General features: G+C 33.9%; 3 protein-coding genes across 3 annotated transcripts in view; 1 reads left to right on the forward strand and 2 right to left on the reverse strand.

Annotated features, from left to right (window-relative positions):
* Positions 1-23,622, reverse strand: part of LOC116166911 (glucose dehydrogenase [FAD, quinone]-like) — a 361,388-nt gene that overhangs the window by 187,806 nt on the left and 149,960 nt on the right. The window lies entirely within an intron of this gene.
* On the forward strand, positions 1,976-21,037 carry LOC116166914 (scavenger receptor class B member 1-like). Its single transcript, XM_031482123.1, has 6 exons — positions 1,976-2,124; positions 19,139-19,230; positions 19,278-19,438; positions 19,492-19,636; positions 19,692-19,892; positions 19,941-21,037. Exons 1-6 carry the CDS (start codon positions 2,097-2,099, stop codon positions 20,910-20,912), a joined length of 1,599 nt encoding a protein of 532 aa, XP_031337983.1. The 5' UTR covers positions 1,976-2,096; the 3' UTR covers positions 20,913-21,037.
* On the reverse strand, positions 20,910-22,313 carry LOC116166917 (trypsin-1-like). Its single transcript, XM_031482129.1, has 6 exons — positions 22,193-22,313; positions 22,024-22,124; positions 21,835-21,941; positions 21,602-21,747; positions 21,267-21,547; positions 20,910-21,219 (listed from the first exon to the last, which is right to left on the reverse strand). The coding sequence occupies exons 1-6, from the start codon at positions 22,260-22,262 to the stop codon at positions 21,043-21,045; spliced, it is 882 nt and encodes a 293-aa protein (XP_031337989.1). The 5' UTR covers positions 22,263-22,313; the 3' UTR covers positions 20,910-21,042.

Genomic DNA, 23,622 nt, shown 5'->3' on the forward strand with positions numbered 1-23,622 from the left:
CAATTTGATAATAGGTACCTATGTATAATTCCTATTCAGATTGTGTCACCTCTAGAAAGAAAACTCTCTCAGCTTATAAAATAACAAATAAGATACATGAATTCCGGTGAATTGTTTCAATATAATAAACATGAATATGATTCATTATGTTTACCGCGTCCTAAATGTTTTCGGTACCCACAATCGCCCAAATGTTGCAGATAGAGATTCGCAATTGTTATGTCGTGTTGGGAAACGAATGAACATCACACTGGCAAGGTTCTGGCGAATATACAAAAACATGAACCAACCGGCGAGAGTGCTTGATTAACTGCTGTTAAATAAATGAAAATTGGCATTTTACCAATTTTATAAATATTTTTTTACTGGAAATTTAAACTGTTTGCAATCATTTGCGACATCTCGGTATACAAGAGTACAAGGAATTGCTCACAATTTGCTGATAAATTAATTTAGTATGTCGCATTTATTTTCGTATCGTTATTGACAATGTTGAAATTAAAATTAAAAAAATTGCTATATATAAACGTTTCCTGTTTTTTTAATATTCGTTTTTATTCATTTACGTCAAAGCTATTAACAAAATATGATTATCATCAAAAATTTGGAATATATAATTAGAAACTCTTACTCTATAATTTATGATTTGATCTGCATGAATAATTCAAATTAATTTTGTTGGTAGGCAGAATGATTAATGATTATTAACTTTTAAGGTACTTTTCTGTAGTTCTTGGGGTGTCACCAGGCAGAAAAATTAAAGAAAAAGAAGTTAGAAAATGACTAGTCTAAAACCAGTTGCTTTATCTCATTCAAACAATTGTTTTGACAACTAAGCTGTCATCATCAGCGACCTACTAAAAGAAAGAAACTAAGAGTCGAAACGCGTACGTTTTATTAAAGTTTTATTGTGGTTCCTTGGTGTTTTTGTTTCAGTTTTTTTTACTTCAGTGGTGACAAGGGCTACTTTCCATTGTGAATTAGACAGGCTTATAACCGAATAAACGATGAATAATGTTTTTATCTATTAACCAGCGGGTTGGTAATAACCTAGGCCGTTTGGTTTTTTTTTAAAGGTTCAGTAATATTGAAAATTTGTTATCTGTCCACCTTCGCTGGCTTATACAGACAAATATTTAAAGAAAACTCAATTTAATCAACCACTTCAAAAGGAGATGTCTAAATGTAGGTAGGTGTTTTCTTCTCCTTAAAGTTAGAACATTTAGGTGCTTTGTATACGTTTATATTGTCAAATTGTTTCCCAAATTCTAATCTAATCTAAGAATTGTTTGATCTACCGTTTCAGCTAAAATGCTTAAGTAAAGATTGGCAACGATCTAAACCTATATATAAATTTGTTTTAGAATAATTGATGCATTAATTAAACATGAAATTCTTAAATTAAATTAAAATTCGCAAAAATCAATTCAGCCTTGTGTAGGTAACTGTTAAGTAACCATATGCATGACACGAATCTCAAAATTCGTTCATTGGCCTACTCGAAATGTACACAATTTATTTATTATATGTTTCCTTGTGAAGGAGTTCGATTGTTGTTTTTAAGACAAATCACGTATCATCCTTCAATAACTAAACGTAATAATGTGTGGTTTGTTTTAAGGTAACAGATATGCGCTGTACGTTGTGTACGAGAACTTGTTATTTTATGTAAGAATTTTTAATAATTTGCGTAAAACCTTTAATTATCTTTCCAAAAAACTCTAGCATCGAACAATACCTGTTAGCAACTAGTATAATTGATGCAAAATTGCCGTGAATAAAAAGCGAAAATTTTCAAAAAAAAAATAATTTATGCATTATTTATAATTGTCATACGCGAAATACCAAAAAAAAGTTAACTATATGATCAAAGTTTACTCGAAGGACAATCGCGTCACTTAGGATAACGCTTTTTTGGTGGGGATGTTAAGTACGTCCACTATTGACGGTGGACCCCCCACTTGAAGCATCCAGTCTGAAACCCTTAGATATAAAAACCAATATCACAATTTAAGATGTTTGAATAACGATCATACTCAAAAGTTAAATTTTTACCTTGTGAAGTTGTTGGTGACTGAGTTATCAAAAATATTAACATGAAGTTTACTTACATAGAACACGCAAGTAAGTTTGTAAAGTAAGGCCCGTGTCCGTTATTTTACACTGTGTTTAGTGCGACATTTAATAGTAATAAAATATGAAACTTCTACTAAGATTCACTGTATTCAACATTAAATAGTAGGTACCTTGTAAACTACTTACATTTAGATATTGAATATAAGGATATAATTAAATCGTTGAATACCACTTGTATTATACAATTTCTCCGGGATTATATCACAATTACATAATTTGGTAAACTGTAATAAGACAAATTGTATTAGTGGAACGGTTGATTTTACGTAGAAAGTATATGTACTTATATTGCGTGCTTGTCTGTATTCCCATATTTACATTCGGATAATAATGTTATTCAGCAGGGGTTTCAGTTAATTTTTTGATTTGGTTATTATCTAAAAGATAACTGAAGAATAATTGCCAGTGCTGGCTATCTATCTTACACACATAAATTATACCGCTCTCCCAAAATTTACATTCTTCATAACACATATCTTATCCTCAATAAATAATTAAACTAATAAACTTGTTTGTATTAGCAACCAGTAGAACTTCCGAAGTGAGTAACTCTTTTCCAATAACTAGTTAAACGTTAGTTGCAAATGTTTAATTGGCCTTCTATTGGTCTTGCGGCCTACATTGTCTATATGGTATTATGCAGACTAATATGGGTCAATGCAGAAAATAAAGTGTAGTTACAGTTTTTTCTTTCGCATAATTGCCGGCAGTTCTGTAATCATGGAAAGAATAAAGAACAAATTTTTAGAATACGACAATTATAAAATGTGCATATTTTTGACGGTCAATATTCAAGGTGGCTTATAATTATATAATCTTGGCCAAGGTACCCGTTAACATCCAAGTAGGAGTTGTTACAAATATCTTTGCATCAGACGTACTTTCCCGTTATTCAATCACTATCGGAGGGTCTAAGTGACAAACAAAAGACCTTCCATTAAAATTATTTAGATGTGCCATCTATACAATTTCTGTTATCAGCGTCTTATAAAGTGTTCATCCATGTGTCATTAGACAAATTTATAGGAATACTACAAGGAAAAGATCTTGAGGTCAAAAAGTCTCCTGTGGTTACTTTGAGCTGGCAATTGCGTAAAGTTTCGTACGTCACAGTTGTGCGAAAAGTGCCCATCTTCATTAAAAACAAACAACCTTGTTAAAACTACCGAAAGTATTCAGATCACAATTTAAATTTGTTTCTTTTCTCATTTTCCTTTAAAAAATGGTGGATATTTTAAAACGGTAGTTTGATTATCATAATTCATAATGCTCCAAATACGTACGTGTACCTCCTGATTCAATTATTGGTACACAGGAAAATATTGGCGTCTCCATATTTTTTTACAATAAGCTCGGCCAAACTTTCGTCTTCATTTTATAACGGTAAATTACGGGTTGGTTGAAGTTACCTCATTCGTTTTAGCACAGATTAACTACAAATCTGTGCTTTTAGTAATCTACTTTTAATAACGAAACGGCATGATTGCATCTTTCTGAGTAACATCTGCATTTTCACTAAAAACATACAAGATGTGCTCAAAAGTAAATCTTTCAAACGAAAAGGTTTTTAGTACTTCGATGACGCAAATTATAGCTAATTAAACAAGTAAAAAAAGTCATCGTAAACAATTTACAAAAAGTGCATTTCCACACATTAGCAGTCTGTTGGAAAAAAAATCGTTTTGTCTGACGGAGAAAACGTTTGACATTGTATCTCTGTTGATAGGTAACAAAATGTCACTTTTTATGAAATTACTTTTTTCCGAGCACTACTTTTTTCCCGGATGTACTCGCATACACACATAAGTAAAGATAGATATTCAATTTTTGTGAGGCTACTTAACCTGCTTCTACTAACTCAGGTGAAGCCAGGGAAAATTCAGAATCAGAAATTTTTAACTTTAGGTATATCATTCAATATAACTACTAACCAATCATTAAATTCGAAATGTTTAAATCAAATGACAAAACTGAATTGACAGATATTTGAGTACCTAAAGGTTTCCTTAGTAACGCAGTTCGTATTGTCGCGAGAGAAGTACAACAGCCTATCTGCAGTTTAAAACTTTAAATTTCTTAAATGGATACGACTTCAATATATCGTTTTCCCCGTCACAGAAAAAAATAGTGTATAATACACGGGAAAAAGAGCTAAAATCTAATACTTTTTTCCCTTGTATAATAAATAACTATTAAATCCGTACAGAAATAAGAAAGTTGGCGCATGCACAACATATTCTTTGAAACGTCATTTCAATTGTACTTTTCAACTAACTTTTTTTAGTAATAAATGAAAATTTAGGCCTCGACACCATAACGAATCAAAAAATAGAGCAATAGTTCTTAAGATAAAGATCAAGTAACGACACATCCGCAGGAATGGACAGACGGACAGCAAAAGGGGTCACAATAATGAATTTTTTTTATATTTGTGGAAATGCGCTAAAAATGTATTCTATTTTTATAGCTGTTTTAGTTGACTATGAACAAATTATTGCTTCAAAACATGGTATACTGGTATAATTATGAGATCAGCGCTCTTGTAAACAAAATTCTAGGCGCTTCGTCTTCTGTATTTCATAATTGTCCTATGTTGCACTGCCGAATAGGCAAACGTGTTTTACAACGACCCCCACAAAATAGCTATTTATACAATAAGTTGCGAAATGACACTCTTTTAGGCACTAGTGCGTAAACGTGAAAGTTTTAGGCACTAGTGCCTAAAAATAAAAATGAAACATTAAAATCATAATGTTGTCGTAGATATTTTCGTATAAATGTTTCGATTTTTCGGGTACTAACGTGGATAGCGCAGCTTCAGCAGCTTGTTCAATATCCACAGACTCGGCAATATCACTCATTTGAAGTAATTTTTTCGCAAAACTTTGCGGGAAAGACGGCAACACGCTACGTTCAACCTTTACGTCACACTTGACATTAATAAATAATTCATAAACGATGCCTTAGAAACAGATTGCCTGCCTACTTTTCAGAATGTTTAAAAATACTATCTAATAAAATTATCATTCTCCGCTTTCACAAAAAATCTTTTTGTGGAAGAGGGTGGAAATGCAAACCAAATTTTTAGGCGAATCGCAACTTTTCGTCAGAAACAAAGTGCTTGACGCCTCATTATCTGATTAATTTTCAATAACCACTCGTTGCGGATTACATGCTCTTATTTTTATGATGGTATGAAATGATATTTTAAAAGTGATGAGTTCTTGAGTCTGTATTATTTGTGACTCGATTTCACCCAAAATGAGAAGTTTAATCAGAATCTGTAATACAAAACCAGTGAGCTTTATATGCAGTACCAGTGCCAACCATTTGTTACCGACTCTCAAAAGTGCCACCATATGGTAAATATTCAAATTCAAATGAGCATTTTTGGAAATAACCTCTTCAAACGAAACCGAAACAAAGGTTTTTAACATAAACTCTTAATAATAAATCGGTTTCATATCAAACGGAGGAAGTTGTTTTCCTGTCTATTAAAGAAAATTTTTCTCACCAAATTTACATATAGAGAGCAACTTTGACCTATCATTTTCACCTTTGGCTGTTAATTGCCAGAGCATTCTGCCGGATTATGGGAAATTATTGTACACAGTTTGAATTTCCCGCAAAGGTACCAGTGGGTATCACCTTATTTGTTATGTAGTTAAAATCGGTTTACTCCTTTTCTCACGAAGTTTGCAATTTTTGGGTTGAGTGTTGCGTCCGATGATCGGAAGTAATTGCAGATATTTGGAATTTACCGCAAAATAAAACGGTTGATTCCACCTTATTGTTAATTTATTTAAAACTGGCGGTTAATCAATGCAATTGATAAGTACAACAACAGTGTTAATAATTTAACCGATTGCTAAACCAGACAAGAGTTGCGATGCCGTGCCGTGATGTTCCGCCATCTGAGATCTTAGAACAAACAAACCCATGTTTTTAATATTTAAATAAACTGAATTGATATAAAAACGAGCAATAAGGCCACTTCCGGTTGACAAGTATTAACCTTGACCATTGTCTACCTATTACTGAAAACAGAATTGGAAAATTCGAAACCGTTCGCGAGTTCTCATGTATACAGACGGACGGACTGATTGACAGAAAGTCCAAAATCATGAATGAGCGTTGTCGCTCGTGAATAATGGTTTTTTCTTTCATATGAATATTTAGTCGTATCCAAGCACCAACTTGATTACGTATAATTAGCCAAGTGGAGGTTTGCTCTACAGTACACATCCACCTGCTGTAGAAATAGCTTGTAGACCTAGTTAAAAGAATGCTCACCAATACCTAAAACACAAAATACGTACGTAATTCAGATTGTAATATCCCAGAAATCTACCATTTTGGCACAGTTCCAGTGTGGCCACCAAAATAAGTAATGCAAAAAAACATCAAACATTAGAAGATAGGGTTGATTATGATTAGTATCCGGTACCCTAAACGTTACCCAAGCATCAGTTATAAACTTTCAACAATGGAATTTATAGACAACTGAATTAGGTGTCTTCGAGCGTGGAAAGTGATGGGTTGGAACATCGAATTTTTGGAGAATACAATAAACTCTACCTCTAAGTTAATTTTTCGGGCAAAGGATCTCACCTTGAAGTGATAAAAGGGAATTTTTATAATAGCGATCTCTCCTTTTTGTTATTGGTAGTGCAAAGTTTAATTACTCCCCAGGAAACACCAAATAAAATTAAAAAGGCGATCCCAAGCATGCAGTGTGGGAAATCGAATAAGTTCCATTATGCATGATATTTACTGTTTTTACAAAATATATACATAATTAGGTACTTGTTGTAAAGCTGCCATTATACGTTGAAGAATGTTGGTGTGTATATTCATATACCATTGAATAATTTGCATATTGAAACCTGTGTCTACAGAAGGTATTCAAATTTATGAAAAATAGATGAAAACTAAATGCATGCTATTGCTGTTGATCCAGTCAGTATAGTCCAGTCAAATTACGGTTTGGGCTGGATGTTGCCACTTCACTCATCGTAACCAAGCGTGTCCGATGTAAAAAAATCCGCTGAATCAGAAAATCATAGTCCCCCTGGCCGGAAACGGCCGGAACATATTGTTATTAACAAAAAACGAAGAAAAAATGAGAAAATGTGTTTTTTCGCATTTGGCTTCGAATATCTCGTTAACTATTGCTCTGAGGGAAAGAATGAATAGAAATGAACTTGTTTAGAATAAAATTTTCTATAAGATACAGTTGGTCCGGAACGCTCATTTTCAACTGTTATTGCCTTTATGGCAAAATGTAAAAAATTAATCTCTAAAATTAACAGTTTGTTATTACTATGTAAAATTCATCCGATCTTTTTGAAAATCCGTATTTAGTAACTTCTTTTGATAACAAAACAATATGACAAACCCCATCGCCGTAGGTTTCATAGAAATTGATTAATTAAATAAACAAGTAAAAAAAGGGATGCTTTGTCTTTCAAACTGGGGGACTACAAGAGCGTTCCCAATTTTGTATTACACAGTTTAACCCTAAAACAATCTTTTCCAATAATTGGCCCGATTATTTTTGCAAATCAACGGACTGTGGAATTTTTTTAGTTAACTAACAAATGGAATGGCTTCTGAGATATAACAAGAAAGTTACCTCTATAATCGACCCTTGGCACTCGAATTAATAAAAATCATTCATTTTGGTGAAATACAAGCGTAAAAAAAGTTCACGCTTTAAAGAATCGATCGGTGCGACTCCTGGTGCGACCCGATTTGCAAAATCATTTTTGGTTGTTTGAAAACTGGCTTCAAAGTTAAAAACTGATTTCTCGTGAACTATTTATTGGATTTGGACGTATTTTTTTTTAATATACGTCTTTCTGAGAATGTTTTAGGGTTAAACTATGTATAAAAAAATTGAGAACGCTCTTGTAGTCCCCCAGTTTGAAAGACAAAGCATCCCTTTTTTCGGTAATAACAAACTGTTAATTTTAGAGATTAATTTTTTACATTTTGCCATAAAGGCAATAACAGTTGAAAATGAGCGTTCCGGACCAACTGTATCTTATAGAAAATTTTATTCTAAACAAGTTCATTTCTATTCATTCTTTCCCTCAAAGCACGACATTTTGTCATTTTTCTTCGTTTTTTTGTAAATAACAATATGTTCCGGGAGTTTCCGGCCAGGGGGATTCCGATTCAGCGGATTTTTTACATAGGATACGCTTGGTTTCGTTGAGTGAAATTACATCTAGTTTATACTACTTTTAAAGTTAATTTCACTGGACTAGTATGGATTTTTGCTCTACAACAGGTGGTGTAGTAGTAATTTTTTATTTTTTTATTTATTTTTTTTTATACTTGATTCACAATCTCTGTTTTGACCACTCAAATGCGTGCGACATCGGGCCTTTAAAACACAAAAAGTGCTTTAAAGTTGGCAATTAATGTTACTTCAAATATGACATGAATTTGCTTATGAACCTGTCATCTGGGGCGGAAATAAAAAATCTTATTAAATCACTTTTTGTGCGCAAAATACCTGTAATTATACGCCACTATTGGCTATTCATTTGAGACTTTATTCGTAAGATGCTTCCTATTCATCCCCGGCAACAGCTTTACTTTTCATATTCTCTGTGATAGGCTTTACTAGATTTGGATTTTGCACCTACCAACTATTGTTCTGCTTTTCCAACAAGTCATTGAATGGACGGTGTATTATCTTTTTCAAGCGAAGTTATTTTAGTTACAAAGACTGTGATTTTTATAAGCTAAGTGAGATTTCGATGGTAATCATGAAATTAAGAATAAACAATTCACCTAATTAGATATGTATTCAAATATAACGTCAATAGGATTTCATTTTATTTCCCTTATTTTTAAATTGTATGGCAGTATAATAAACAAGTATAAATTGTGCACAACTCTCGTGCAGATAAAGCGTATTTTTTTTTACCGAAATAGCTTTTGTTTTGACATCACCAATGGATATAATGGGTTTACCAATAAGAGCGATAGGATTTTAAATTGAAATAAAACACAGTCAATTTGGTCAAATTTAGGTTTGATTGGTTTTATTAGATGCTGTATTTCATGCCATTTATGATTTAAACAAAATATCGTTCAAATGGCCACCGCGGCTCTTTTTGCACTGGCTCATCCGATCGGACCAATTTTCGATGACTCGGTGGATCATATCGGGTGGAATGGCAGCTATGGTCGCTCGAATGTTGGCCTCGAGCTCGTCAAGAGTCTTGGGTTTATTCGCATAAACCTTTGACTTCACATAGCCCCACAAAAAGAAGTCCAATGCTGTTAAATCGCATGATCTTGGCGGCCAATTGTGGGGGCCATTTTGAGAAATCAACGATTCACCAAACTTTTGACGCAATAAGTCCATTGTAGCGTTCGCTGTGTGGCATGTTGCGGCGTCCTGTTGAAACATAATGTCGTCACCATCGATATCATCAATTTGGGGAAATAAAAATTCGGTCAACATGTCCCGATAGCGCTCGCCATTGACAGTAACCGCACAGCCGTCATCGTTTTTGAAAAAGTACGGACCAATAATGCCACCGTACCATAATCCACACCAAACAGTGATTCTTTGGGGATATAATGGTGATTGACGAACCACTTGAGGATTGGACTCACTCCAATAACGGCAATTTTGCTTGTTGACAAATCCATTCAACCAGAAATGAGCCTCGTCCGAGAAGATGATTTTTCGATGAAAATCTGCATCATTTTCCATCGACTCTAGAGCCCAATCTGCAAATTCCCGACGTAAGCGATGATCGGTTGGCTTGAGTTGTTGTGCCAAAACCATTTTGTATGGGTGCAGACCGAGATCCAGCCGCAAAATACGCCAGGTGGTCATTGAGGACAGCCCCAACTCTTGCGAACGGCGTGGAATGGACACATTATCATTTTCGGAAACACTGGCTACTAAGGCGGCTATATTCTCTTCACTACGAGCATTACGTGTTCGTGTGGGTGGCTTAGAGACTTGCAGAGTAAATTCACTTTCCAATTTATCAACTATACGGCGAATAGCGAGCACAGAGGGAGCACCATGTCGACCGTATTTTACACGAAATGCTCTTTGAGTAGCAACAAAACTTCGCGAATTTGCGTAGAAAATTTGGATAATTTCCAAGCGTTGAGGCAACGTGAACTTGTTCATGATGAAATGGCAAGCCTTACTGATGACAACTGATAGCATATGTCAAATGTTTGGCATCCAACATAGCCGCCTTAAACGTTTAAAATCCTATCGTCCCTATTGGTAAACCCATTATTTGTTGCAGACGTCTCAATCGCACTTTGTGAGTACCCTCTTCCGACAATCTGTTCTTGATGAGGAATAAGGGAATATACCCGATCACGATAAGAAGTCAAGGAGGAGGGCTATGGTTGGTAGAAATTAATTACTTTCATTGAGGGATAAATCTAGTTCCACTCCCCTCGCCATCCCCCTCCACCCCGTACTTTGAGGACGGAAAGAAGGGCAGTAGTTGGTAGAAAACGGTTTCTTTCGTTGAGACCTTTAATTATTTATTATTAATTATTCAATATAATTCCGCAGCAATTGATTGTTCGAAAAAAAGTTTCAAATAAAATGTAAACAAGACAAAATTCCTCACATTTTTCATAATTCTAATTCTGGCGTGACATTCCTTTTACATAATTTAATTTTTTAAGTTAGTAGTTCCCTTAATTCTAATAGTGTTAGCCCAAAGCTCCCAAACTTCATGATTTGTCTCTACGTAGAGACCCCCCCCCCCCAATTAATTAAGAGTAAGGATCAGAATTATTAGGAAATCTGTCCAACATCATTTTAAAAGTAGTTAGACTTCAGGGCATCCTACCACGTCGATAATGGTTAAAAATTTGATTTGAAGCTCAATCTATAATGAAGCAAATAACCTTAAACGAGCCGGGTCATTTTTTATTCTAACGTGCATCGTAAACAAAAATCTTCGAAATCCTTTGACGTAGTAATTTACCTTGGAATGACTTTCGATTCCTAGTTAAAGTTACGAATTAGATCAACAGCAGTAAATCATTTATACATATATAAAGATACAAGGTGTCTGTCCAATTAACTATTGACTAATTTTCTAATTATAATATTTTGGCATTTTTAATAGTTTCATAATTTGACATTCTTCTAAATATAGAGAGTTTCAATAACAAAACAATTTTGCTGGGTTACATAAAAACAAGGGTCAAGGAACTAACTGAATAAATTTTGGTTATTTGGACTTATTGCTCATTGGTTTGAAACATTTTATTGTCTTTCTAACTCTGAGTCGTTGTTAAAACTGACGTAAGTAATAAGCAACAAAGTGAGCAATAGCAATACGGTTGCTTCAAAATAGTATTTTCCAACTATAAGCAAAAATTAATAATAGGTGACTGAAATGCATTTAGAATAAGGTACACAGTTTTTCAATCCTGAAAATTTCATACTTGAATCGGTGCAAAGTTGCTAAATTTAAAACCGAATCCTAAAATAGAAATAGTTTTAAGCTCCACTAGATTTTATAAGAATACACTCAATCTTGCAAAAATCGGTGTCTTATTCTTTCTTTATGACCGTTAAATTTGATTTTGAGATTGCAATAATATACCACATACTATGGTTTTCTTTTGTGAAAAATCTCTAATAGAATTTGACGCCCATAAGGAAAAATTATTCGTTTTTCCGTTTCGACATACAATTTAAACCTGCATTAAAAACAGTACACTAAATCGTCTTAAAATAAGTGTTCTATTAATGCCATAGTTAACAATACGACTTTCTTGTTTAAGTGTTATTCAATTCTTTTGAAAATTGGAACAGGTGCCTCGACAGTCTTCCGTCCGTTAGCACGATATCTCAAAAATGAATGGACCGATTACGATGAAATTTTGCCGCTGGATTCTTTATCACATTTGTAGATCGGAGTTCCTGAATTGGCAATGTAGGCCAAAAAATAAGGAAGGCTCTTTTGACATCGTTAGTTATTGAAAATTCAAAATGAGCATAGTTTTAGCCATATAATACATAATACCAAGTCAAGTCATACCCAGGAGCTCATTTGCTATATTTGTTTAATTGATTATTTATTCAATTTGTCCGGGATGGTTGCGCACTTTGAATAGAGGTTTCTAAAGAGAGTCCCATAGACGTAGGTAAAACTCAATATTTTATGTAATCTCAGGTAGAAATTATAGTCCTGTACAAACGAGGAAAACTCACAAGCGACATAATAAAATTCTCACCTGTTAAAGCTGTTACACACAAACACAAAATACTAGTTACAATTCAAATGGTTTAAATTAGTCCAACTATGTATTTTGCATAAGAAAATAACGGAGTCCAAATTTGCAAACAATCCTTGCGCAAAAAACTCAAGGCTACAATCATTGAATAGGAATAGGAACTCATCAAAACCAAAGCACATTCAGCGCAATAGATACTTTTATTTCAAATAGTCTCATTTTTAATAACCATGTATGTTAGATTTGGATTTGTTCCAAGTGCATATGTATCAAACTTCATTTAAATGCTTTAATAAATAAGAAATTTTGTATTGGCGCATGCGCAAAACCAAATTCTGGAAACTGGCGTTGGATTTGCTTTTATTCCAAGTACCTATGTATCAAATTTAATTTAAATACCTTCATAACTAAAAAAGTTTGCAATTCAGTCCATGGATGCGAAAAGGGCACTGTGAATGTTGAATCAATTAAACTCAACTTTTGGAATTGCGTATTATATTTTTTGCATTTATTTTTAATATGGCTAGAGACCGCCCATATTGGATTTCAGGCAATTCGGTTCATAAGTAACTGAGATGTCAAAAGGGCCTTCCTTATGTTTTGATCTACATTGCCCATTCACGAACTTCGATCTACAAATTTGATTAAAAAAATCCACCTACAAAATTTCATCGTAATTGTTATCGAGATATCGTCCTAACGGACGGACCGACAGAAGGACCAACACCGCAAATTATAGGAGGAGTATTTGTATGAACTGTATTTTCTATATGTTTAACACAGTTTTAATCATATTATTTGTGTTTGAAGTCATTGTCGTTTTGTATTGGAATTGTTAGATTTATTGAAGTCCGGATATGCGATAAGGAGTTCGTTAGCGCCGCGTAAAAGCAAATTAATTTGGAGATAAGCAGATTGCAACGCCAACTTGACCCAAGCCGAAGTAGAATAAAATACACACAAATAAATTCGCTGGTGCTACCACAAGACTGAACGTACCTTATTCCATAGTGTTACCCCTCCGGATTTACACCCTTTTAAAATACATACGTGCGTAGTGTAGTTTTTCTATCCATCTTGATAAAAATAATAATAATAAATGGGCCAACGTAGGAGCCTAAGAACATACTAAGGATCTCCTAAGTCATTGACATTCCGACATTAGTATTTATTAATTTGATGACAGTCTGGAAACCTTGGAACATCATCTGAGGTAGTTTCTCACGTTTTGTCGCAGTTATGACATTACTTAGAATATAATTGGCATGTCCTTGCCCTGTGGACTAGTTTAGGGGAATGGTCATTATCCTATGGGTTCACTATCAACAGAAATGTTTGCACGATTTGAAATCTGTTCCATAATTAATTCACTAATTTACTTACATAAGTTAACATTAAAACCTTGAGTTTATTCGGTGATACTAGTTTATTATTAACCTTCTATCAATTAACTGGTCCATGTATCTATTTGTATAATTATATACTTTATCATTGCGGAATTTTACTGAACATGTACTTTGTCCACGTTTTCGTGTGTCCATTTACGTCACTGAAACTGGTTGAGCGCCTGTTATGCACATGATTCGTTCTACAAATTTGCGAAGAACGTGGTATGTTTTCGACGTCCAAACGATAGTATTCTTTAATTTAATTTAATAGCGCTTTAGATATGAATCTCTGAAATAATCGGGAAAGTAAATGAGATATTCAGAATGCCTTAAAGGAATTATAGAGTACCGTAATGTTTCAAATGAATGTTATTTTAATATTAATTCAAATTCAAATTTTAAAGCACTTTTGACTTTCAGATAAAATTGCATTTTCATTTAAGGTAAAGGCGTAGCAATGACTCAATTAATTTTTCTAAATCGCAACCTATATACAATGCCAAATCAACTACCCAACGCCCTCTCTGAGCAACCAACCCCATCATTTTTGTAAATACATTTCTTAAGGTTATTATATTTTTTAATTTATTTATTTTATTTATTCTTTAAAGTGAACATATAATGCAATTATCCCTATGTTCAACATCAACTTAATTTGCGGGTGTTGTGCGTTTTCATCTACCTTTTAATTATTTTATTATTTGATGTCGAGCACTTTTCTAAAAGCCAACTATTGCTATATTATATCAATTTGTAAAACGTACTTTTCTTCAAATCGGATGGATTTTTAATTGGGCCATTTTATTTTTGCTGATTATTGGATTAGATTGATTTTTGGAACCAACGTTGAAGTCAAATTTATGATTTGGACTACTGCTTACTGGCGTTATTCTTACGTACGATCTTCAACTTACGCTAAAATGTAACAATTGGATAAGTTGGATGAATCACATGGACAAAATTGCCATACAACCTTCTTTAATTAGAATAATCTATTATTCAAGAAATTCAAACGAACGCCACGGTACTGTTCTGCTTGATTTGGTACCCTCCTAATAGCTACTACCGCTTAAATTAAGCGTGAATATTTATTGTTGCAGTTTTTCTTTCGTTCTGTGAAGTTGCGCTTGCACTGACATGTACAAATGCATTGCCCTCATTTCTAAACAATTTTTTTGCTTCATTTCTACTTTTATTATCTATTATTGATTGGTAAATGGTGGCGTATGCAGTAGAAATATGACACCGTGCTAGTTTAGTAAGTCGTGCGCTAACATAAAACACATTAACAAGACAAATTACTTAATAATAATGTTAAATGGGTAGAGAAATTTATGAGAAAAAATTAACGACCTTTACTTTCCTTTAGTGCAATTATTTATAAATTCACCGCTGTGATCTTTTGTCATTGGTTTCATGCCTAAATAAATGTTTGAAAGCAGAATAAATAGAAATTATTTGCAATTATAATCGGTTTTTGTATGGAAAAAAAACTTAACATCGATTGAAAGGTGCCAAAGATAGCTTCTATGTAAGTTAAACTAATTCCAAAATTTAATTGGATAATGAACATAGTGTATACGTTAATAAACTTAATGATTGAGAAGGTACTAATTTATTTCATATTCAAAAAGACGTAATATAGTGAAAGTTCGTATAACAGTGTTGGCAATAAAATTAATGTGAAATTCCTTACAGTCACATTAGGCATTATCAAGCACATATAATTTGGTATATATCTCTCTGGTTTGGTTTAAAATTGCGTTCCACAGTAAAATAAATTATCTTGCTCCATTTCTTCTAATTTTTTGTTTTGCATTGTCTGAGCTTGAGCATTGTCACAGTCGCTGGATTAAAGTTAGTTCGTCACGTACAAGTACAACCTTTTAGTTGTTTGTATAGGTACCTCCTATAAATGTCATTGATATAGCACGAAACAAGATGGCCTTGTAACCTCAAAACCATAAGCTACAGTTGATGTGCAAATATTGGCGATCTTCATCTTAAATTGCCAGTTTCCGTAAGTTTTGATTTACTCAAACAGAATGCTTTGGGATTATTGTTTAGAATTAGCAATTTTTTTTTATTACGGGCGCTACTAATAGTAAGATAATGACAAATTGACAACCGATCGTATTGCCAAAGAGTTAGGATGCAAAAGGGACAGAATCACCATCAATAGCCTAAAAATGAGTAGGTATACAATGTATCAAAGTATAAACAATGTGAAACCTTGCGTAAGATATAATAATGACATAGTGTTCATAGAAATGATATATTACAAGATAAATGTAAATGTAAATTGGTGGTTAATTATCTCTATGGAGAGGTTAGTACAATGAGAAATGTTTATATTTCTGCGAATTTCTATTGTAAAATTACCTAAAATAGTGATTATACTCTGTAACAAGCGTAATCAAAAATGAATAATTTTGAAACTGCTTTTAACTAATGTACATTCACTTTAACTTGATAGTTACAAACCAATAATGTAATCTAACGAAATAAAAGAAAACCCAGCTTGTAACAATTCTCAATCTTGACAACAATTAAGTCAATTACTGCAACGAAAGTAAGCCGTTCGTCTTACAAATTTTGCAGTCACCTTTTTAGAATAAGTAGATTGTCTCTTTCAGAAAGATAAATGAAAACGTTCTTTGTACTGTTTTAGTTTTCTCTACAGTATTTTATAGGGATCTATAGTAAAGAAAGGGCATATTATGCGTACTTTCCTTATACGATTTCATCAACTGAGATGTGAGCCCTGTAATTTAATTCTTAATCATTTTATAAGTTGCCTTTGAGGAAACAACTGGGCCAGAACACCACCTTGCAATCTTACCAGATATATGAATAGTGTATAATTGTACTGGCATTGAGTAATTCTAATCCTTCACTCAACGGTACTAGTAACAAATATCTATTCTTTAACATTTAGCAATGATTTACAATCATGGCAATTGTTATATTCCACACACTATGATACCTACCGTGACTCAGAAGTTTATTTGGTTTGTTTTTTGGTTGATATAAAATCAAATAAGAAGGCGAATGATTAGCAATTGGGTAAGGTTTTGAGTGGCATTACTGTCGGTAATTTTTTACTCCGCGACTTTTCCTGTCCATATTATTTTTGAGTTTAAATTGGATGTACCTTGGGGTCAATGGCACCCACAAACAATTGAGTTATAACCATTGTCTTCATCGTATTTTGATCCGTCATGCGCCTTCACCATATTTAGGGGTTTTGGGATTATTTTTTTAGTGAAGGTAAACAATGGCAAAGAGATTAAACATTTGCAACTTTCAGTTTTCCCTTAATCGATATTTGTGCGTTCGAACAATTTCTGCAAACCTTGTCTTAGTGACAGAATCTTGTTCTTGAACTCAATATGCTCAATGAATATATTCGGACTTTTCTTCAGTTTGTATTAACGTTAAATTTGAAATTCGCACTATTTTTTGCTTAACTCGTAGTCGCAGTCATATAACCATCACTTATCATATCATCTTGCTGTTTCAAAAGATTTTTTCAGTTTTGCAAAAAAAGTGATTGACTTTTTGTATAAGCATACCTGCCACTTCAAATGTAAGTTTGTTTGTAGCGCTTTTTCTTTGCCATCCTCAAATAAGTATTGTTAAGCAATTTCTTTTAATTCTCAGCTTCTGATACGCGAAATTCCGTAGACTTAAAATAGTTTCCCATTGTTGCACCAACAAGCGGCTACGGTTTTATCAAAACCTCAAGGGCAAAACACTGGTAAAATCCGCTTTGGAAAAAAGTCAAAAGTTCAAATTTCAATGTTCGTCGGTTTTTGTAACCTGTCAATATCTACCTATTATTCTTCAAGGTAACATAGTAACAAACAATTACGATTCTTTTAACACTTAACAATAACATTTATAATTGTAGTCATTATTATATTCTAGCATATATTTAGTTAATTGTTTTTAGATGAAGTAATTGCATTCAACTCATACCGAAGGTTCTAGTAAATATTGCACTGCACACCGCGAAACCTTTGTACGTATCTATATCTATTTTTGCCAAAATTTAAATAAGAAATGTTGCTAAAATCATCTTTTCCTCCACAACCCTAAGATTATTATAGACGCAATGGTTTCTGTGATATACAGTGTGCGCTATAAATCCCAGAACGGACGAATGTCTTGAAACAATATCTAAACCATTTTTTTCAAATTAGAGTAATAATCAAAGAATTCATTGGTTATAATGACAGCTTTTTTCATTTCTGGTTTGGGTAGAAATACCCCAAAAAAATTGTTATAATACCACACCCTATGTATTTTTTTTTATTGTTGAATGCAGGATAAAAAACGCACTTTAGAATACCTCTACTACTATCTATTCAAAAATAAAGTATATAGGTTGGGCCTATTAACGAAAATGTGGGGATATTTCGTGCCAAACAAGAAATGAAAAACAATCATTATCACTTGCATTGGATTCTAGAATAATTAATAAATGTTCACTTCATACAGGTATTTATTTATTTATTTATTTCCGCCGAGACATGCCAAAAGATTTATCAAGGGGGACAACTTTTTAACCAAAAACTACTTCACCCCCTTTCACCCTTTGCCCTTCATGGTCATTTCCTTAAAAATTTTAAATGACAAATGGTATCGAGTAATAGCTTATTCGAAAGGTCTTTCGAAGTCTACTATTTTGAGGTCATTTTTTAAAATTGGTCGATTCGTTTTCGAGAAAATTAGAAAAATCTTTATTTTATTTATTTAATCGACCTATCTTAATTTGTTCAGGTAGAAAACAGAAATAAACGAAAATATCACTAAAATCTCAATCAATAAATTAATTTTCACTATCCCAGGATTGTCCCAAAGGTAACTGACAGCAAATTAAATTCTTTCTTTCCCATAACAACAATTAAATAATAGATAAGATAGGTCGATTAAATAAATTACATAAAGATTTTTCTATTTTTGTTTAAATGAATCGACCGATTTTAAAAAAATCAAACGTCAAAATAAAGGACTTCGATAGACCTTTCAAACAAGCTATTACTCGATACCACTTGTCATTTAAAATTTGTAAGGGAATGACCCTGAGGGGCAGAAAGTGAAAGGGGGTAAAGTAGTTTTTGATTATAAATTTGTCCCCCTTGACAAATCTTTTGACGTGTCTCGGCGTTTTGTTCCTTTAATCAGTGGTTTTCGATAAATCCGCGGTGGGATGATTTCAAATGAACACCCTGTATATCACTACCGATCATAATTTGTACTAATTTTGCCATCATTGCATCATACAGATAAAATATAACTAGAATTGTTAATGTCTTCACAAAACTTAACACTGTACATATATTATTCTATTACAGAACTCCTCCTGTTATCAATCCTTGGGGCATTTCTTGCAACTTTATCATACTTAACACACACTTATAACCCGTTAGAATTTTTAATCGATAAGGTAAGATATTGAAATAATTAAACGGGTTGACATTTTTGTATTGGCAGGTAACGGGGTTTTATCCCGACTCAATCTTGTTCAACCTATGGAAGAACCCGCCCTATGTTCTACTGCTTAGAATATACTTGTTTAACGTTACCAACCCCCAAGAGTTTTTAGACGGGACGGATAAGTTAAGATTTCAGGAGGTTGGTCCGTATGTGTTCAAGTAAGTAAAACAATGTTACCTCTGATTTAGGGGGTGTAACTCTTTTATTTTAGGGAAAGCTTATTTAACATCAACAGTACCTTTAATGATAATGGGACGATTTCTTTTATTCCAAAAAGGCGTTTAGAGTTTCAACCTCAGCACTCAATAGGAAATCCTGACGTCGACAAACTGCTGCTACCAAACCTTGCATTACTGGTAGCACCCTTAATTATAAAATTTGTAACGATTAAAAGAATACGCTAATTTACAGGGAATGTCAGCCGCATTAAGTGAGCATTCGATGTTTGTCCAACTTGGATTGTCATCGTTAAGTTCGTATTATGGAATGGAACCATTTAATCACATCACAGTTACTGATTTCCTGTATGGCTACGATGACCCATTAGTATCACTTGCTAACGATTTTGTACCCAATTGGATTGATTTTTCACGGTTAGGGATACTAGATAGGGTGAGGTTACTACAAAAACAGATAAGAAATAAGAGCAATTTGCTGTAGATAATGGCATTGGACAATGCTTCAAACGTAGTTACTATGAATCTGAATCAGCATAATAACTTGTCGGACAATCACACAATGACAACGGAAGAATCAATGCCTCGTCCGTTCTCCATCCAAACTTGGAACGGTTTCGCGGGATTCAAGCAGTGGGGGTATGAATCTGGGAGCGACAGTCAAACACCACCATCTACTTGCAACGCCGTCGAAGGTGCATTTATGGGGACGCTCTTCCCTCGGCACATTAACAAAAATGACACGTTTTACTTATACCGGCATGCATTCTGTAGGACAATTCCGATAACGTTCGAAAACGTAACGACTACACAAGACGGATTTGAAGGGTACTTGTTTAGAGTAAAACGAGACTTCTTAGCCACAAGAGAAGAAAATGCGGAAAATGAGTGCTACTGTATTTCTCAGAAGTGTCTTAGGAAAGGATTGGGGGATTTGTCTCCATGTTACTACACTATCCCAATTGTCGTATCACAACCTCATTTCTTTAACGCAGATCCCACTCTATTGGAAGAAATCGGCGGGATGTCACCGAATGAAACAAAACACGACACTACAATGACCATCCATCCACACATAGGGGTGCCATTAGAAGCAAATTTACGGTTACAAGCAAATTTAGCAATGCCCGATAGCAGTTACAATTCAAAAACCAAACCGTTCAGTAACTTAGTCTTGCCTTTGCTTTGGATCGATTTGATTATCGATCAGTTGCCTCCTAAAATCCAACTTTACCTAAAACTTTTGTATCACATATTGCCGATTGTACAAGATGTTGTCGTGTACGTATTTGCCGTGGCTAGTATATTTTTAATATTTGGACCGGCGGTCAAAATCTTCTTATATCCTAGTAATACGGAAACGCACCACAATTCTTTTCACGTCAAATACAGTCAAATACCAGTATTTTCACTAAGAACTAAAATATTTGATCCTGATATCTTAATACAAAAATAGCGTTTAAAGTTTTTATTTTTGTTATTGAAAGACTGATTTAGAAATACTTAATTTGTTTAAAGAAGTAGTTTTGTACTTTTTTTGTAAAAATATGTTACAAATAAATAGTGATATTAGTAACTTAACGAGTCTAATTGCTGAGGAACGTTCTTTTAATTTTAGATTTGATCCATGGCACGTAATAGGAAAGTCTGGTGTATACGTCAGGATATCCTGGTTTTGCACAACCCGAACCGAACGACGTTATACCCACTAACACCCATTTACCATCGGTAGATGCGCATTGAAGGGGTCCACCAGAATCACCCTAAAACAGATCAAGAAAAAATCTCCCGTGGCACTTGAATCACTTACCACACACGTGCCGCTGGATCCGTCTAGATGACCAGCGCACAAGTGACCTGAACGGATGTTCACAGCGTGCTGGTACTTCTTTCTGCAGACCGCGTTATCGTGCACAGGTACTCGCGACTCTAACAGCTTTGATGACAAAGGTCCATCTTCAGAGTCCCTTCCCCAACCAGTTGCAATGCACAAATCAGTCTGATTATGAGTAATCCTTTTAGATGGCAAGCAAACTGATCGAATTCTACTACCTGCGATTAGTTTTACTGGTTGAGAAAGTTTCATTAACGCTAAGAGTAATTAATTAAAGCAATTTGTGTTAATTTATCGTCGACAATTAGTACCGATATCATGCTGGAAATTGTGAAATCGTTCGTGTAAAATTATCTTCTCAATTTGAATCCTTTGCTCCGAATATTCTTCAACGTCTTGATCCCAATCGCCTAAAACTGCTGTCCATAAAGCAGGTAAAGGCAAATTAAATAAATCGCTAAAACAGATTTCATATTCACGAAATAACTTTCGCTATCACTTGTAACAGTTTGTAAAGGTTATTAACCAACTATATTTCACTCACTTGCTGATACAATGCGCTGCTGTTAGTAACCATTCCGAAGATATCAGAACACCGCCGCACCAGTGACCAAGAAATCCAAATTGGGGATGAAGCAGTTGCAAGGACACCTATTCCGTACATTTTACTAAGTGTCTGTTTTAAATATTGGAGAATTATATTTCATAGGAAATTTCATTCAATTAACTTTACCTGCCAAGGCCAGGCACCGCGTACACTTTGTTTCCCCCGTATTATGCGCCCTAAAGAACCCACACGAGGTTGACGAGAACGACGTACACTGGTGCCGCACTCTAATATCAAAAAAACAAACACCGTATACTTCCGTAAACACCAACGATCAGAATTTGTAATCGTTTACCTTGCACCGTTGACATTGACCCACACATTGCAGTAAGCAGTAGCAGCATCACGTGCAGCTGGTTGTCCATAGCAATAACATAGTCAGCCGCGTTAGAGTAAGTACACCACAACAGGGCAGGAGAGAGTGATAGTGGATAGTAATGAAAGTGGTCGGGCGTAACAATTCAATAACTAGGCCTCCTCTCCATAGACAACCTACATACAGATTATATGCAGGTGCTTGACATTAGTCTCCCTATAATAAGACATGTAAATTAGAGGCTTAATTCCGATAATGAGAAAGATTTTATGTAGACATATGCAATGAGTATGTTAGAGTACAGGTTTCTAGATCATTTAGAAACAAATTTTACTTTTATTTGTTGTACCAGAGAACCATTATTAATGCATCTTTACGCTTGAATACACAAACGTGATTACTTTCATAAAGAAATTACATTATGATTTAAACCTTGGTAAAACACTAGAGCAACAAAGAAATTATGTTTATTCCGTTTATAATGCTCTCTACTTTCACTAAAAAGTAAAAACTCATAGCACGTTTCATTTTCTTACGATCACGATACTCAATCAAGGACGACTAATGGAAACGAACACGGAGCCCTTATTGTAATTCCCTACAGATCACCTCAGTTGTAGGTATTTTTGTAAATAAATTAGAAGAATTTGTAATGAAAGAAAATCCCCTTCAATAGTAAAAGTAATGCAACATTCTTATAAAAGAAGCTTTTATACCTTCAGAAGGTAAATGGTATCAAATTTAAATCAAATATTTTCCTTAAAACTGGTGCAAATGCGTAATCTTTGCTTACCTATAAAGAGCACGCAGTAATGTAACCAAGAGGGTTGAAGCTTTAGTCGATATATAAAACAAAGATATAAAGGAAGTAAACAACCTATATGTAAGATTCTGCACATAAAAAGAAAATATGTCCTGTGGAAGAAATGGAAAGTTCGTGCCACCACATTAAACGTACTTTATTTTATCGCAAATTGTTATAGAAACAACAACTTGTTTAGCGACGGACTGGGTTAAGAATTGTTGTTTAACAGCACTACTTTTTTATTAGTAAAAGTTAAATTATCATAGATTCACGAACATATAATTTAGGAAAGCACTACAATACCAGATTACTGGGTATTTTCTTCAACTTCCTACCATAAACCGTTGTGGCTAATTTACTATACAAAGTTTCGAAGAACTTTCAATTAAGCGTTATGTTAATAAAACAGTTCAAAAATACAAATGTTACCGATTTCATCTACCGATTATAATTGCCGATGGCAATTCACTATTTCACCGACAGTCATTTTCACATATTATCTGAAATTCACCGACTCAATATTTCATAAAAAACTTTGTCTGATGTATACCGAGTGTTATAGCTAAGTATGTACAAAAATAATTGGGCGGTATTAAATTTAATT

This window comes from Photinus pyralis, unplaced genomic scaffold (genome assembly GCF_008802855.1).
Source record: "Photinus pyralis isolate 1611_PpyrPB1 unplaced genomic scaffold, Ppyr1.3 Ppyr1.4_LG3b, whole genome shotgun sequence".
In the NCBI taxonomy this organism is placed as follows: domain Eukaryota; kingdom Metazoa; phylum Arthropoda; class Insecta; order Coleoptera; family Lampyridae; genus Photinus; species Photinus pyralis.